Source organism: Galeopterus variegatus, unplaced genomic scaffold (assembly GCF_000696425.1).
Source record: "Galeopterus variegatus unplaced genomic scaffold, G_variegatus-3.0.2 Scaffold238, whole genome shotgun sequence".
In the NCBI taxonomy this organism is placed as follows: domain Eukaryota; kingdom Metazoa; phylum Chordata; class Mammalia; order Dermoptera; family Cynocephalidae; genus Galeopterus; species Galeopterus variegatus.
The window spans coordinates 647,980-665,289 of NW_007726349.1; the positions used below are offsets into that span (position 1 = coordinate 647,980).

General features: G+C 39.2%; 1 protein-coding gene across 20 annotated transcripts in view; it reads left to right on the forward strand.

Moving 5' to 3' along the window:
- Window positions 1-17,310, forward strand: part of RBFOX1 (RNA binding protein, fox-1 homolog (C. elegans) 1) — a 593,087-nt gene that overhangs the window by 494,745 nt on the left and 81,032 nt on the right. For 9 of the 20 annotated variants that reach the window (XM_008566382.1, XM_008566380.1, XM_008566379.1 and 6 more), the window contains exon 8: window positions 13,260-13,334. The exons of the other annotated variants lie outside the window; for them this stretch is intronic. In XM_008566382.1, the coding sequence (XP_008564604.1) occupies window positions 13,260-13,334 (75 nt within the window). The remainder of the gene's footprint in view (window positions 1-13,259; window positions 13,335-17,310) is intronic. 20 annotated transcript variants of the gene reach the window in all.

Below are 17,310 nucleotides of genomic sequence, written 5' to 3' on the forward strand. Positions count from 1 at the left end.
TTGAAGACTTTGGCCAGTGTTTATGGCCAGACCATTTTAAATAAAACTGAAGGCACTAAATAGAAGTAGAATATCTATAAATATGTGCTCCCAGTAGCCTGCCTCAAGTTATTTAGCCTAATTAGAAATACCTTTTCCAAGAATCTGGATGAAGAGGCCTCAAAGGGTGTTCTTACACTTTCCCTGTCAGTGTGAGCAGTTCCCTATTCTTCTCATAAAAATATATTTTTTTAAAAAGTAGTGTCTTTTAGAGATAATCATGGGATCTAGCCAACAAAACTGTTGATTTAAAGCACCTTTAATCTTCATAAATAAGTAAAACGAAATAAAAATAAATAACAGAAGGTTACACAAAGGTGTCGGCGTGGTACTGACAAATGGCAAATTTATCTGTTTCTCAATTGCCAGTAAGACACACACTGCACTGCTCACCCATGTTGTATATCATATCTGCCAAGTCATTTCTGTGATTAAATATTCCATCAGTGGGACTATGAGACAGCAAAGCTTAACAAGATTCATAAGACGTACCACTTGAACACACATAACTCACTTCCATGGAGGGGGAGCACCCCGCCTGCAAAGGAAAATTGGAATTGAGTTAAATTACTCCATGAGACATGATCAAGAGGAAAAGGAAAAGATCTTCTAGGGGAACGCAGAGCTAAGACAGAGTGAGGTCCCGATGACAAGAGACATACAATTAAAGTCAAAAGTAGAGAGAGGCAGAGCAAATCAGCTTAAAAACCTTGAAGATGATGATGAACAACAGTCCTGGTGATACTACTACTTTTAGCAGGTTTGGGGGGAAAGAAGGGAGTCCTGAATATATAATATATCCCTCCTGAAAATAAAAATTTGTAGTTTTAAGAGAAAAAAACAAAAAACAGGCACTAAAAGAAAGTTATAAGGAGTTATAAGGGTTTAAATGGTTATAAGGAGGATCAGATAAGATCATGGCTGTGAGAGAACTCCAGACTGTAAAAGTTATAGAAATATAAAAGATGAGCGTGATCAGCAAAGTCACCCCGATTGATTATGTACATGTCGGAAAGAACCTGACCATACACCACATGACTTAATACCAGGCTAGATGCCGTGAAAGTGGATTGGGACCTCAATATAAAGTTTAAAAATGAATAGGATGGATATAGCATTCCGGGATTGCTTATCTCAAAAGGGCAGCTGTACTTGACCTTGGATTACCCATCCAAAGGTATTGGTTTTCCGTGGGCATTTGGCCACTGTGAACCATGGTTCACTTCAGAATTAGGTCGAAAGGGGGACCTGTAGGACTCCTTCCCGGTTTCTCCACCCGCTTCCACCTCCTTGAGTCCATTACAGTTAAGAGAATGATTTTTAGTGGCTCTTTTGGATGTACTTCTTTCCAATTCCCTTCCTGCCATTTGGATACAAAAGGGTCTGGGAGAAGTAAGATTGTCCAGAACTTGTGATTACGGTGGTCCCTGATGCTCATTTGTTTTATTTTATTTGGATTTGGATGGGGCTCAGCATGATTTTGCCACAATCCTAGGTCCAAAGCATGCGCTGTTTCGGATTACGACCTTTGCAATCTGAAAGAACACAGCGTGTGTGAGTAAAGTACCTCCTACCACCCAAGCCCCTCAAAGCAGCAGATACCAGGTGCCCCTCTGGGCTCTAACATTTTCCCACACCCACCCAGAGAACCAGCCCAGCCTAGACTCAAAGCGACGGCCGTAAGGAGCAGTTCCTCGCGAGCAGTGACCTTTGGCTCTGTGATGTTTTGTATAATTTACACATCTGCCATATTAAAATGCAGTGCACTTCAGTGACCTGGAACAGGAGAGTCCAGATTTAAGTCCCCAAGCAAAGGATTTTCAGCCTGGAAATGTTCCACTTCAAAGAGTTTATCTTGTACATCTGTTTACCTTTTCCTCTCCTTTCGGTTGCCATTCACTCTGCCTCTCTCCTCTCCTCCCCCCATCTGTCTTATCAGATTTTATTCCATCCCTGCCCACATTTGGCCTTAATTTTTATCTGCATCCTTCTGTGTCCCACGGAGGGAATGCAGCTCATCTTTGATGGAGCCTGTGGTGTTTTTTGATCTTCAAATAGCATCAGTACTTGCTTATGTGCTAAAAACTGCATTTTCTAAATAAATTTGTTCTCTTTCTATTGCATGGGAAGTCTGTCAAGGAATGCTTCCCCAAAAGCAGGGAGTGGCAGGACAGTCTTTTTACCAGAAGCCCCACCTCTAGGCTACAGGAGGAGGATGAGGTTTGAATATTCTGAATAAATTTCATAGGGCAAGTTTTTGGCTACCATTATCAATTTATTGAGGAACTCAAAACATCAACAACAAGCCAAGTCTGGGCACTGACTCTGTGCCAAGTACTGTGCTGAACACATTGCAGCTCCCCAAATCCTCATGAAAATGCTAGTCCATTATCTTTATTATAGAAATCAGAAAGCCAAGGCTTCATGGAGAGTTTACCTCATTCCCTAAATCACAGAACTAGGAAGGGAGAAATCTGGTTATTATATGATGGCCTTTTCTCCTAACTTTAAAAGCCCATTTTTTTCACCACCTTGCTATGCAGATTCTTCAGTAGGAGTAGACCAGGGCATAATCTCAATTGCTTCTATTCATTAGGTCACAGAATGTAATAATAATTAATAAAAATATATTCACATTGAATATTACCTGCTGCATGCCAAACTCCATGTTTGCGTATGTGTATGTAGATTAAAACTTCACAAGATAAGTGTCATTCTCTTCATTTTGCAGGTAAATTAGAATTCAGGTAAATTAGAAATTCAGTGAAGTTAAATTGCCCAAAGTTGCTGACTTCCAAAGTTAAGGAGTAGGTCCAACCCTGTGCCTTTGTGATTCTCAAGTGCATCCCTTCCTTCTTAAATTTTACCTTTCACAAGTGCTTTAGTTAACCCAGTATCCTGGATTAGTAATTCTTAACTGGGACAGATTTTTCTCCCAGGAGAATTTGGCAATTTCTGAAAGCATTTTTCATTTTTACATCTCAGAGAGGGGAAATTTCACTGCTGATGCCTAGTAGGCGAGGACCAGGGATGCTGCGAAACATCCTGCAATGCACAGGACCATCCCCCACCATGAAGAATTATCTGGCTCCAAATGTCAATCGTGCTGAGATTGAGAAAATTTTCCCTAATAGAAGCACACTATTAAATATCACATATGCTCTGAATACCTTAACAATGCTCATGCCCTACTAATTGCTACCACTAATGATGTATGAACAGCTGTAGTTATCAATGGCAGTCAAAGAATTTAAACAGAGATATCCATCCAAATGTTTTTTCTTCTGGGCATTCCATTGTGATTTTTGAGTCCAGAAGGGAAAAGCATAAACTTTGATTTTACACTGAACAGCTGTGTCAGGGGTCTCCAAGACTACCCTCAAGCACTGTGATTGACTAGCAGGACTCACAGGACTCAGAAAGTCTGTTGATTCACAGTTATGGCTTATTACAGCAAAAGGATACAGATTTAAAAATCAGCAAAGGGGAAAATTGCATGATGTAAAGTTTAGAAGTAACCAGGCGAAAGCTTCCCGGTGTTCTCTCCCAGTGTAGTTGCACAGATGTGCCTCATTTTCCCAGGAATGGTGTGTGATACACACACACAGCATTGTCAACCAGAGATGATCACCTGAGTCTTGGGTTCGTAACACAGGCATGCTGCACCTGCAGGAGTGGGCTCCTCTCTCAGACCTCAACCCCCCAAAGCAAAAACAGGCATCCACCATAAATCACATTGTTACCATAAACTGTCTCATCAAACTGGTACCATGTGGTTCAAGGCCTCAGGCATACAAAAACCCTCTTATCAGGAAGAATATTCCAAGGGCTCACAGCTCATCTCCCAGGAGCTGGCCAAGGGCCAGACCTAAAAACAAGCCTTGTTTGGAAATGTACAGGGTTTAAAAACAGGATCAGGCCCATTTAGTTAATCCCCTCCTGCATGACAGCTAAGAAACTCTGAAGATTCCTAGCTCTGAATATATAGCCACAGTGTTAATGACTTGTCTAATGAGTTGCTTGATTCTAGGGAAAAGATCCAATCAAATTTAGTTAGGAAAGAGAAAAGAATGTGTGTCTTTTTAACTTAGAGCAGAGGTCAGCAAACTTCGGTATAGGATCAGATACGTACAAATTCTCAACTTTGCAATTTGTACGGTCCCTGTTGCAACTACTCACACCTGCAGTAGTAGTGCACAAGTAGCTATAGGCAATACATAAATGAATGGGCAAGGCTGTGTTCTAATAAAACTTCAAGGACACCAGAGTTTAAATTTTATATAATTTTCATGTGTCACAAAATGGTTATTGTCTTATGCAAAAGCCCTTCTCAGTTTATGGGCTGTACAAAAACATCAGCCCTACTTGTTGAGCCTGGTTTTGAAGTCCAGATTTAATAAACACAAAGCCATCAGTTTAAGTCCTGGGAAGTTGTTTTTGTTTTTGTTTTCCGTGGGGGTTTTTTGCACTGTTTTAGCGGTTCTACACTGCTTAAACCCATAACCTTAGCTGGCTGTCACACCACATTGTGTGATGTTCAATAAGGAAAGGCCAAAGAAAGAGACCATGTGTACATTCCCACGTGTCACTCACTTCTAGTAATTCATCCTTTCAGGCAGAGTTAGAGTACTGAGAGCCAGGCCCTGTGCTAGAAGCTGAAGTAGCAGAGGGAAACCTAGGCCTTTGCTCCAGAAATCAACAGGGTAGTGCAGGATACAAAACTAATAAACTCGGTTTGTGGTAAATGATCACACCTGCCCTAGCACAAGACAATAAAAACCCTTTCTTCGAGAGGAATCAAATAAGTGGTGTAAATTGGGCTTTGAAGGATAAGTAAGAGTTCACTTGGAAGAGAGTGAAGAAAGATCATTGTAGGGGTAAAGTGAGGAGGTTGGTAGAGTCCCAAGATGTTTCTCAACTTTTATCTTTAGAATCCATTGAGAAACATGAAAAATAAAAATGTTTTTATTTGATATGAATTTCTGAGCCAAGTTTCTTCCAAAGGTTGAGAAATATCAATCTGTTGAGATCAGAGGGTACTTTCTAGAGAAGAGTTGCAAAAGAACTAAAAAGACCTTCTAGAGAAGTGTTGCAAAAGACACATTAAAGAATCTGAATTCTGTAATTTATCCTTTGAGTGGTAAGCAGCCATTGAAAGCTGTGTTAAAAATAATAATAATAAAACAAACAAGCAAAAATGTCAACTTAGCACCCATATCTACACTCAAAACAAATGACAGTCTTAACATAAGGGCTGTTACTAACATGTGGGTTAAGCCCTGAAGAGCTGAAAGGTGTGGAACCATAACACCAATTGCTTAGCAATTTTCCAGATTGTGTTCTTGATACTGAACTAGTGCCCAACAAGAAAGCTGTTGTCAGACTTGTTTCCTGGTTTTGTCTAAATCTTTTCCTAGGAAAGCAAATGACCAGAGATTTTAAACATGAGGTGATTTGATTTTTTAAGAATATTTTGACTCATGTTACCATTCGATTACAAACCGTTTAGTTCTGAAGATTTTCTGCTTCCCATTTTTTGGATTATTTACAAAATGTATAGTTTATGTTGTTTGCCCATCCAAGTAAGTTGTTGTAAACATAGAGACAAATTGGCCAAATATTGTTTAATGCCCTTTATGTTAATTATATGTAGATACTCATTCTCCAAATATAAAACAAAGCTGTCCCGTTGTCTTTTGAAAATGTGGTGTTGAAGAATCAGCTTACAAATGACTAAATCCTACTTACAGTAACTGCATTGATGACAGTTAATGCATTTCTAGAACTTCTGTGGAACTGTTACAACCCATTACAGTCGAAATATTGGTTTATGAAAAATTAATAAAGCCAGGGGAAAATGGAATTCAGCATCTGCATTAGCTATTTACACCAAAAGAATCAGTCAGAATTAATTATGCTGGATGCTACATTCTAATGAGTTTTTCATTAAACTGTATACCATTATGGAAACTAAATAAGGATTATTCAAAGAATAATGTCAATGGCTGTTATTTTTTTGAGAGATTAAATTAGCTAATGGGTTATACATTTAAATCTGACGCTAAGGTTAATCAATGTACACTTATTAACTGTGTTAAACCCAGTATCGTTTTAAAACATGAACACTCCATTATCACTGATATTTTCTCTGGAAAAAAAATCATATTTATTTGTATTGTTCTAGCGTTTGATGTACATATTATATTGTAAAGCTTGAAACCCTCTATATTAGTTCTCTGTTGTTTCTGAAGATAATTTTCACTAGCTGAAATATTGCTTGCTTTCCATCCATAGCAGCAGAGTGTGTGTGTGTGTGTGTGTGTGTGTGTGTGTGTGTGTGTGTGTGTGTGTGTGTATGCGCGCTGTGGGAGGCATACTTAAACAACTTTATCCGATTACTTTTTGAGAGATTCAAAAGTGAAGTATATTTTCGACTCTCACCGAAAGAGTGGGGTCAGGATTTTGAACCTAATCTGGGAAGGCTTAGGAAAGCAATTCAAGATGAATCTCTACCTTGATTGCACAAATATATCCAGTCCCTTGTAAAATGGAGTTCTGTAATAGTATGTGAGATATAAAAGAGGGGGCAATAGGGAAGCCTCTCTAGACAGCTTTTTAGACTTTTATAGCATCTTAGAGGCCCTTCTTCCCAAGAAGATGACAGACAGAGAGAGTGAAGAAGGCCTTCTGGGTTCTTTGCAGAGAATTGTAAACCCCACTGATTTCAGCTAAAGCACAATTTCCAATTTATTTTTTCTCCTAAGCAGAGTTTGCAAACGAAAATGTCTTTTAAACTAGGCTGTGAGATAAATAATTGAAATGTGGCAAATTGCAAGGGACATGTCTCAAATATAGCGAGTAGTTAGTTTTCACCATTATCCAGGACTGCCCTGACAGCTGAATGCAGATCCATGTGGCCCAATCCCCTGATTGCTCATGAGAAGCCAGGCATGTCTTATCACCTTAAATCTCCCAAAATTCAAGTGTTTGCAATTAATTCACAATCTTGCTATTAATTCTATTATGTTTAACATTATATTAGTGGTCAACAAAGCAGTTTGGTAGTTATTAATTTGCTACCCCTTTCTTAAAGGAACAAGGGAACAAAAAATGTCCCTAACGTGTCCTAGTTTGAGATTCCCAGTAATAGTAATTACCATTTCCATTATTATTATCATTATTATTATTATTATTTACTACTATTATTATTGAGATTACTTATTGATTATCTACTATTAGCCAAACCCTTTAATATAGTAATTCTAATCATTAAAGTATACATTTCTGTCCCTATTTTACAGATGTAAAAACTGAGGCTCAGAGATGTTCAAAGATCTGCCAAAGGTCGATAACTTAGTCAGTGAGTCCAGAAAACAAAATTAAGTTTAGAAGTTTCCAAAGCCTCTGCTTTCTCAACTACACTATAGAACCTCAAGAGTTCACTGTTTCTCCTCTCTGTGTTTTCTTCCTCTGTCTTATTTAAATTTTTTAAGTAGAATTTTCTTATCCATGGAGGATACCTTCTGCCCAGAGGCTTCCTTGGTTGGATTTTAAAACCCTATCACAGATTCTTAAACATGATCAGTAGGTTCTGGCTAACATCTTTAGCCTGGAAGAATCTGTGTTTCCACCCAGAAGGCAGCTTCAGAATTCTTAGATGTGGCTTAGTTGCAAGGGGGATGGCGTATATTGATGATTCCCATGTTGGAGAGTGTGTTTAATCAACTCAGGACCAATTATCACCATTGATAAGCAGGTGCAGCTTTCTGAGAGAGTCTGACCTGTGGAGTCAGACAAAGCTGGCTCAAATTTCAGTTTTTTTCTCGTATTTTATTCTCTCTGAGCTTTACTTTCCTCTTGGTTTTGATAAGGAAAAAAATTATTAATCATGAAGAGCATACCTAGTATAGTACCTGAAACCTGTAGCTTCCTTAATGGTCACTCTCATTAGTACTCGTATTAGCTGTGCTTGAGAATGCCTATGCCGTCTCTAGTATCTCACTATTGTCAGCAGCAACTGCATCCCTTGGAAGCTTAGTAGAAAAGCAGAATCTCAGGCCCCACCTCAACCTGCTAGATGAGAATCTGCATTTTTAAAAGATTCCCAGGTGATTCAGAGCATAACAGAATTTGAGTATGCCCCTTATCTATATATTGATACTCATAACCTTGCAAGGCCAAACACCTTAGTAGATAAAACTTATTTCCATTGTTTTTGTTGTGGCTGAATTGCTAGATCTTTGCAATTAGTCTATGGAACAATTTTTCCAATGGTTTCATTGTTTTGAACAAAAACGAATTCAAAAGGATTTGGGGGAAAATAGTAAAAAAAAATGTCTTTTAGAAATTTTTGGTTGTTTTTAACAAAAGAAGTGAAATTAAATTTTTGGCAACTATCAATAAAATAATACCCTCTGAAATACTTAGTGACAGCTTCCTGACAAAATGCCAATGGTGCACTGAGAGACAGTTATGTTGTCGCAAACCATGAAGGCACGTTAGAACATGGGCCGGCAAACTTCCTCTGGAAAGGGACAGACAGTAAATATTTTAGCTTTTGCTGGCCATAAGGTACTCAGCTCTGTCCTTATAGCACAAACGCTGCCACACATTGTATGTAAATAAATGAATGTGGCTGTGTTTCAATAAAACTATATTTATAGACACTGGCACTTGAGTTTTGTATAGATTTCACTGGCAGCCAAGTGTTATTCTTCTATTGATTTTTTTCAAACATTTAAAAATGTGAAAACCATTCTTAGCTCACAGGCCATGCAATAATAGGATGTGGGCAGGATTTGGCAGAATTCGGCCAAAATACTGTAGATGGATGACACTTGATTTAGCCTTATAACCATGGCTCCAGGAATCTGGCTGGTATGATTTGTATTCACCGTCACAAGATCTGTGTGACCTTGGGCAAGATCCTAAAGTGCTCTCTGTCTCAGTATTCTCATCTGTGAAATGGGTGTAATAACAGTACCTGTCTTTCAGAGTTGTTAAGAGTAGGTGATAATTCAAGTTAAAAGTTGAACAGTTCTCAGGTATTCAGTATGAAATTTTTGGAATTGTTATTGTTATCTTTATTATCATATTGAGTTAATTAATTTTTTTTCTTTCAAAGCCACTATTAGCCTAAATTGTGGAGGCAGGAGAATAAGAGAACAATAAACTTTCTTCATGATTATTTGTTGTTTAAAAGTTAATAAATAAATAATCAGGACGAAATAAATAATCAGAGACTCTTTGTACTATTCTTGCAAATGTTTTTATAAGTCTAAAATCATGTCAAAATAAAAAGAGAAAAAAATAAGAAGTGATGTACTTCTTTTGAATATTATGAAAATCAAAACTTACAAAATAAATTAGAGGAAGGGATTATTTACACTATAGACAGATTCGCTTCAGGGCTCCTTTAAATATGGAAATCCCTTGGTACAATTAAAACATGATTTGATTTATGAGAATTAAATGTACATTCAACATTTTCCTGCAACATGTGTACTTAAATGGAAATATCTTTGTCCTTAAAGAGAAGCTCATCTTTCAGGCTACTATAAAAGCATTAGGTATTAACTATAAAAATATTAATATATGGGTTAGCTTAATACTAGTCTGATGTTCAAAATGGGTAACTGCAAAAAGCATCCACAGCTCACTGGGGCTTTGGATACATTTTGGATAAATTTGTCAATTGGAAATGATATCCTCCAGTGGCAGGGACTCATGGCAACTTCCCAGGACTCTAAGTCTAGCAGAAGTTGGGGGCTTGTGTAACACTTCAAAGGGGACCTCATGTATTGTGCCTTATTGATCTCAAGGTAGGGTTCATTACAAGGTAGGTACGTATATTAGTCTGCTCCGGCTGCCATTAACAAAGTACCATAGACTGGGTGGCTTAAACAACAGAAATTTATTTTCTCCCAATTCTGGAGGCTGAAAGTTTAAGATCAAGGTGTCAGCAGGGTTGGTTTCTTCTGAGGCCAATTCTTGACATGTAGATGCCATCTTCTCCCTGAGTCTTCACATGGTCTTCCTTCTGTGTGTATCTGTGTCCTAATCTCTTCTCCTAAGGACACCAATCATATCAGATTAGGGCCCACCCTAATGACCTCATTTTAATTTAATTATGTCTTTAAAGACCCTGTCTCCAAATAAAGTTATACTCTTAGGTACTGGGGGTGAGGACTTCAAAGTATGAATTTTCAGGGGATACAATTCAAACCCTAACAGTAGGGCAGGAATGTGTATGTCTTTTTCTGGATGGGAAACCAAGAGTGAATTCTTTAGGGTTATACAATGCCGATTTTGTGCCCTTTCTTCACCAGCCTCCCTCCAAAGAATTTGACAGAGTAGCTAGGGCTAAAACGAGTTAATTTTTTTGTTCAAATTACTACAAAGCAAAGACAAAATCTGTCACTGTACAAAGTGGTAAAGACAAAAAATAAATAAGTTCTTTCATTTTGTCCACAGAAGTACTCAGGACAAATATATTTGGCCATTTTTAATTTTCTCCCAAATATTTGGAGATGACCTTAGCTTTGGGTTTCTCGAAGTATATTCATGCAGCACCAGAACCACCTGGTTTGCTGATTAGAAATGCAGTTTTCTGAACAGCTGAATCTTTCTTGTTAGGGGTGGCGCATCATTTACCATTTCTCCAGGTGACTCAAACTAGCATAATGGCTCGAGATCCTCTGATTTAATGAAGGGAATACCTCATGGCCTTGAGATTTGGGGAACTGACTCCAGCTTTTCTCAAAGTCTGGTCACTCCACGATTCAGGAATTTGTTAGAAATGCAAGTGCTCTGGCTCCACCCAAGACCTAATGAATCAGAAACTCCTGGGGTGGGGCAAGCCATCTGTTTAGCAAGTCCTCCCTGGATTCTGATGATGCCAGTGACAATGAGGAACAACGACGGGGGATTGCAAACCTTGTGTTATTGCCACCTCCCTTGTTAAAGTGCTGTTCCCATAAAAAAGAAGTTGGGTTTCTGCTTCAGCAGAGTGTTCATTTCTCACCAGTTCATAGTTCGTTCTTTCCATTGTGATTGTTTTCCTACTTTTATTCTAATTTTTTTAAGAAGCTTTTTAAAAAATCATTCTACAGCAATGGAAGCAGGCAGGGAGTCATTGATAGAGTGAGTAATAGTTTAGAAACCCAAATAGCTTGTTTTTAAAATCCAGAATTTGCCTCTGATTTTCAATAAAGACATCATTGTTCTGTCTCTTTTTTCCCCACCTGTATAGAAGAACTAATACTAACTGACCCTTCTTATTAGGGAGGAGCAATGCAGGGTAGACATTCTTTGGCAAATAATGAATAAAACTTTTTATTTCTTATCAAAACATTATTTCTAGCATTGATCACTATTATGATTGAAAAATTTTAGTGATGACAGCAATCTATTGCACAAGTATAGAATCAAACTTTTTGCCAAAGTGTTAATAGTTATATCTAATAAAAAATATTTTAAAATAACTTCTTCATTTTATTTATTTTAGCAAGCAGTATAACTAATCATGCAAGCTGAGGTTTGGAGTGCTATTCAGAATTATCCCTTTTTTTTTTTCTTGTGTATATATGTGTTACTGGGCATGAGTACTGAAAGGGATGGCGTATTAGTCCATTTCTGTTGCTTATAACAAAAGACATGGAACTGGGTGATTTATAAGAAACCCAAATTATTGCTTACAGTTTCTGAGCCTGGAAAGTCCAAAGTCCAGGGAACACATCTTGTGAAAGCCTTGGTGGGGCAGAGTATCCCATTGCAAAAAATGTCAGAGCAGAGAGAATGAGAAACTAATCTCCTCATTCATTCTCCTTTTAAAGTCCTCCAAACCATGCCCATGATCACCATTTTTAATCCATTCACTACTGCACAGTCCTACAATCTAATCACCTTTTCAAGGCTCCACCTTTCAATCACCACAATAGGATTTACCACCTCTTGACAGTCAGAGTGGGGGCCAAGTTTCTAATACATAAAACTTGGGGTACACAGTTCAAGCTTCAATGGGTTTTGGGGGGACATAATTCAATCCACTACAGATGGCATATTGTCCTATTGAAAAGCACATGGAGTTCAGCAGATGTACTCCAGTGCCCAGCACAGTGCCTGGCACATAGTAGACACCAATAAACATCTGATGAATAAGTGATGATGCTCCTAGCCCCATCTTCTCCTAGCTGAGCTCTAGAGACAGAGGTACTATGCTCTGCACATGGTCTTTGGCTCACACTCAGCCACTGGCTTGTAGGACTTTCTCTCAGCACTCCTTCCAGTAGCAGGTCTCTCACTAAAAACCAGACTGCAGCATAGAGCTCTGTGTTCCTGCAACTCTGGATCAGCACACAGCAGAGGTTTGTCAACATACCGGCAGCACATGACACACACACAGAACCTTACAGAACTGGTGCCCCAGAATTCCCATAGAATCTTAGATATTTTATAAAGTTTTGTTGTTGTTGTGTTCTTTGTGTCTTTCTTTGTTTATTGCATTTCAATAGAGATAAGAATTTTCTTATCCAAATTGTTTAGCCCATCTTAATATTGGGCTAACGAAGTGCATTGGCCACTCCCAGATGCCAGGCAGTTGCGATGTTCCTTTGACATTTTTTTCCTCTTTTTTTGCAATCCAGAAATTATAGGAAAAGGCCTAATCAGTCACCACCACACTGGGTTGGAGCTGTGCCCATTTGATATTGAAACAAAAGGGGCAGACATGTAAAATAGCATTTGTTTTCTTCCTTCCCATCCTTCTTTCTCATTTTATTTCTCAAAAGTGTAACATGGGTGCCTATCAGAAACCCTTTGGTTTCTCTCTTGGGTTGCTTCCTGCCAGGTTGCTGGGCCCATGGGGACAGGAAGATGCATGAAACATGATTCTCGACCTCTTGGCATTAAGAGCATCAATGTTAAGACACTGAAATAGATCATTACAGTACAATCTAGAAAAGCAGAGAAAGGAAGCATGAGCCTGGCCAGGTACAGGCAAATAGAACAGGTTTCTTGGAGGAGAAGACAAAGCTAAGTCCGGAAGAGAGTTATCTGGGAGGAAGGAAAGGCTTCCTGTGGGGAGAAGACACAGACTGTGCAGAGGCATGGAGCTGTGCAACTGCACTCTTGTTCCAGTTGGTTTGAATCCAATTTCCTCACCTTAATGTTGACAGCAAAGCAAAAAGTTTAGACACCTTTCTCCTTCCTGTCTGTGGTAGGAAACATCCCTTCTGGTCTTCTCCCTGCACCTTCTGGGGCGAGGAATGATCCTCTACACTGCAGGGAGTCTCCAGGTGAGCCCAAAGTGTTTTGATGCCCCTCTGAGACATCGACCTTGGCTTGTCTTCCTCAGCTGAAGAATTTCAAATCCTGCTTGAGAGTGACTGTGCGGACATCCTTCCAGGATTTGGAATGCTGACCATCCTGGCACTAGTGTGTAATAAGCTTTAGATAAGGCTCTGATTATTCCCAGAATTAAGTCTGTCACATGGAGCCCAGTTGCTGCCATCAACAGTCCAGGAAATGGATTACTAGGCTGCCCAGGTTTCCTGTTACACTGGATGAGTCAACCTTAAAAGAACGAGGAAAGAGGAGAAAACAAGTGAATCACTTAGATATAGCTTGTAAATATATTTGAACTTTAGGCATGTGAATTCCCAGTTGTATACAACAGGAAGAAGAAGGCATCCTCAAGACAAGTTGTTTGGAAAAGCACTATTTTTAGCAAAGAAAACAGAAATGGAGAGTTCTTTAAAAATGTATTATGATTCAATCATATTCATTAATCCCACTGAGGGCCAGGTACTTGCTAGGTTCTGGGGATAAAAAGATGAGTCTGATTTGACTGTGCCCCAAGGGGATTCTGTAGCTAAGACCAATATGTAAATAGAAAATTGTAATACAGCATGACAAAGGATCTACCAGCAGGATTTTTTTTAAAGTATGATAAGAGCATAGAAGAGGGAGTAATTAATTCACTCCTGGGGACAGGAAAGAGAGGAGGTCACTTTTAAACTATGCAGAAGAGAGACAGGGGAAGCCACTTTTTTCTTAAGTTGAACCACATGAAAGTGCTAACATTCAACTACATTTGTCATAAAAGATTAATTTCATACAGTTTAACCTAACACTAGGAGCAAGAATGGCATGGAGGTTTCATTTCCTCCACCAACTGTAATCAAATGGTAGTAATTGTCTGGTAGCTGTGTTAAGAATGATTCTGAGGGTTCCAGGCCAATAGGAAAGGATAATATTGAAACTGATTACTGATATGTGTCCTGGCTAAGGAAAGGGTAGATAGTGGTACAGACTGAACCTATTTGCCATCCTTAAATTGTAAGGATTTTAATAAGCAAAGGCACAGTAGCCTAAGAAGTATGGGATGTCACCATGTTTGTAGACTAAGGATCATGGTAGTTGGATGTAGATGATTTATATTGGGTGTGGGAACAGACAGAAGACTAAGTTCAAGGGACTCATCAAAATGCTGGGTCAATACTGTATTGGGAAGTGCTTTGAACGACCTTGTAAACACTTCATACTGCTGCTTGCAGCCTATTATCTATCTGACTTACTTTTTTAAACAAACACACATTACCTGCCCCAGCCCAAAAAATGCATGGAGGTTAAAGTGTTCTTCTCTGCTACTTTGTTTTTGTTGAATTGAAAGCCTCCTTTTAAGAAAAGGTCACAAAGTACTAAGGAAACATACTGTAAACATTTTGCAAATTAAATTGGAGGATGTGTTTAGGGAAAATAAAAACCAGGTCCTATGATGGCATGGATTTTGTTTTACAAAGGTCAAAATCATTGTATAAAGGTTTATTTTATTTTATTTTATTTATTACTACTAAGGGTGCTTCCAAAGAAGTTACTTCAGCCCAGTTTCTCAAGATCCACAACATTTAAAAAAAAAAAATAGGAAAGCTTTATTATGCCCTGCCAGGGTTTAGCTTTCTAGACAAAATCTGTGTTGTGTCCCAATGGAATTCTATAAATTGCACTGGGAACATTGAAAATTGGCCAACGGGTTTTAACTGTAAGATAGTGAAATGTCCTTCTGGATGCATTTTTGCTACAATTAGATTACTTTTTGAAAGCGAGGCACCCTAAGATCTCATTTTTAAAGTGGTTTTTAACCAGGGAGGGAGTGGTTTATCAACAGGAGAGAATGGCCGAGGAGCTTTCTCTTTGAAATGCACCTGCCAGAGTTCTATCCTAGAAGATTCTGATTTGGTAGCTCTCAATATATTTTGTAGAAACATTAATTTTTCTTTAAGATTTCTAACAATGAACAAAATTATACAGACGATCTCTGCAGGATCACACTTGAACACTTATTTATAAAGAGTTCTTATTGCAGGGGGTTACTGAATGTCTTTATAGGTGGGTAGCTTGCCTCCTGTTGGTTGATTTTAGACCCAAACCTCCGTCATCTGGGGTTTTATTTGTTTGCTATTAATCCCCTTTACTATGCCAATTTCCTGCTATAATTGGAAATGCCCACTGAGGAGGAATTAGACCATGTGAAGGCTCATCTTCTATGTTGTGATAAATTGTTTTCAAATGAAGTAGAAAGAAGAAAACATTCAGTTTAGCAAAGATGCCCACCCAGACTCTTAATATATTTACTACTAAGAGAAGGTCAGTTAATTTTGCTCTCATATCTAGGGCTATTTTGGGGGACAAGGCGGAGCAACTCTTCTAAAGCCATAAGCATGGGATGCGGGAGTAAATGTGAAAAAGACCAGGGGCATTTCTTCAGGTAGGACTTGTGTCCACAGGGTAGTTCTCCTTGTGAAAGACTGAATGGAGCTGTTAGACCTGGTGATTAAGGAAGGGCAAGATAGATTAGGAATTTTAATAAAATTGTTGTTTTACCTGAAAATAATGTCCAGAATCTAGACAGGCATAGGGAACAGAGGGTGGAAATGGAACCTGCAAAAGCCTTCTCAGTGTTCCTCCTGTGATCCATCTATTTTGGCCAGCTACCTGAAGGATGGTGGTTTGCAGGTCAGGAGAGAACACCTTTAGAATTGCGCCTGGTTTGCAGTGTCTTAATGTGCACAACATGGCAGGTCCTCTCTGTTTGGCAGAACCCCACTCGCTTTGGAAGCTTTAACTCCCCTTTTGTTGACCTGGAGGAAGATAGAAAACAACTGTAGACCCACTCCCCAGGGCAAATCTTTAGGGATAAGGGATTTGCTGTCCCTGGAGGTACGGTTGTAAGGTAGGCTTATTTTCATGGGAGATTGCTTCCCAGTTGTAGTGGTGACAGGAAATATGAAAACAAGCTGGGACGGTTGGCCTTAGCCTGCCAGGGAAGTGACCAGAAACCACAGGAAAGCATTTCCATCACCAGTAATGGGCATAAAACTCCTCAAAAGTCTCTAATTCTTTTCAGAGTCTTTGAGTTTGGGCTTTGCAGCAGCAGAATAGAATTGATACCCCGAAGGTTCCCGACCCTGGTCATCCCTGGAGTGGGTGGTTATTCCAACTATGTCATAGATTGAGGAAGTATCTCAGGACTCCACCATTCCTCTCTCTGTAAAATTCCATTTTTTCAGGGATCAGCATAGTGCCCTTTGTTTTAAATCAGGTGCAGACAAGTCATCCCTGCAATGCAGCTGCAGTCTGCAAGGTTAGTTAAGCGGCCTCTCTCCAGCTGGAAGGAAGGTAGAGAGCTTTAGGAAAGAAACCAGAAACACAGGAGACAAAAGTGGTTTCACCCAGTGTCCAGTGTGGGTCCAAGATGGGTCATGAGGATGGCAAAAGTTGCATTTATTTCTTTCCTGCCTCACTTCTGTTCTTCCTCCAAAGAAATGATTCAGAAGGACTAAAGTTTAAGAAGAGGAAACGTTTTCTATAAACCTATCAACTCTAGGGCTTACCATTTATTGAATGATTATTTGTGTGACAGCCCCTCCCTACCTTGGGCATACCTCTAGTCACACAATTTACAACCCTTCCTGGAGGTAGGTATTTTCCATATGAGAATGCTGAGGCACAGAGAGAGGTACAGTGACTGTCCAAGATCACGCAACAAAGTGGTGTTTTGAGTCAGGCATACTATCAAGTTCTCTCTGATATTTCTAGAGTTCCCTTTTGAGTATGCCATGCTGCTTCCATTCCTGATCTGAAACTGTGTCCTGGGGCAGCCAGACCCTGCTACTCAAACCCCATGCAAAAAGTCATGATGTGTGCTTGATGGGTGGGGGAGGGGAGCAGGGTGGGCTTCCACCGATTCCCTTTGGCTAAGGCAGGGGGCAT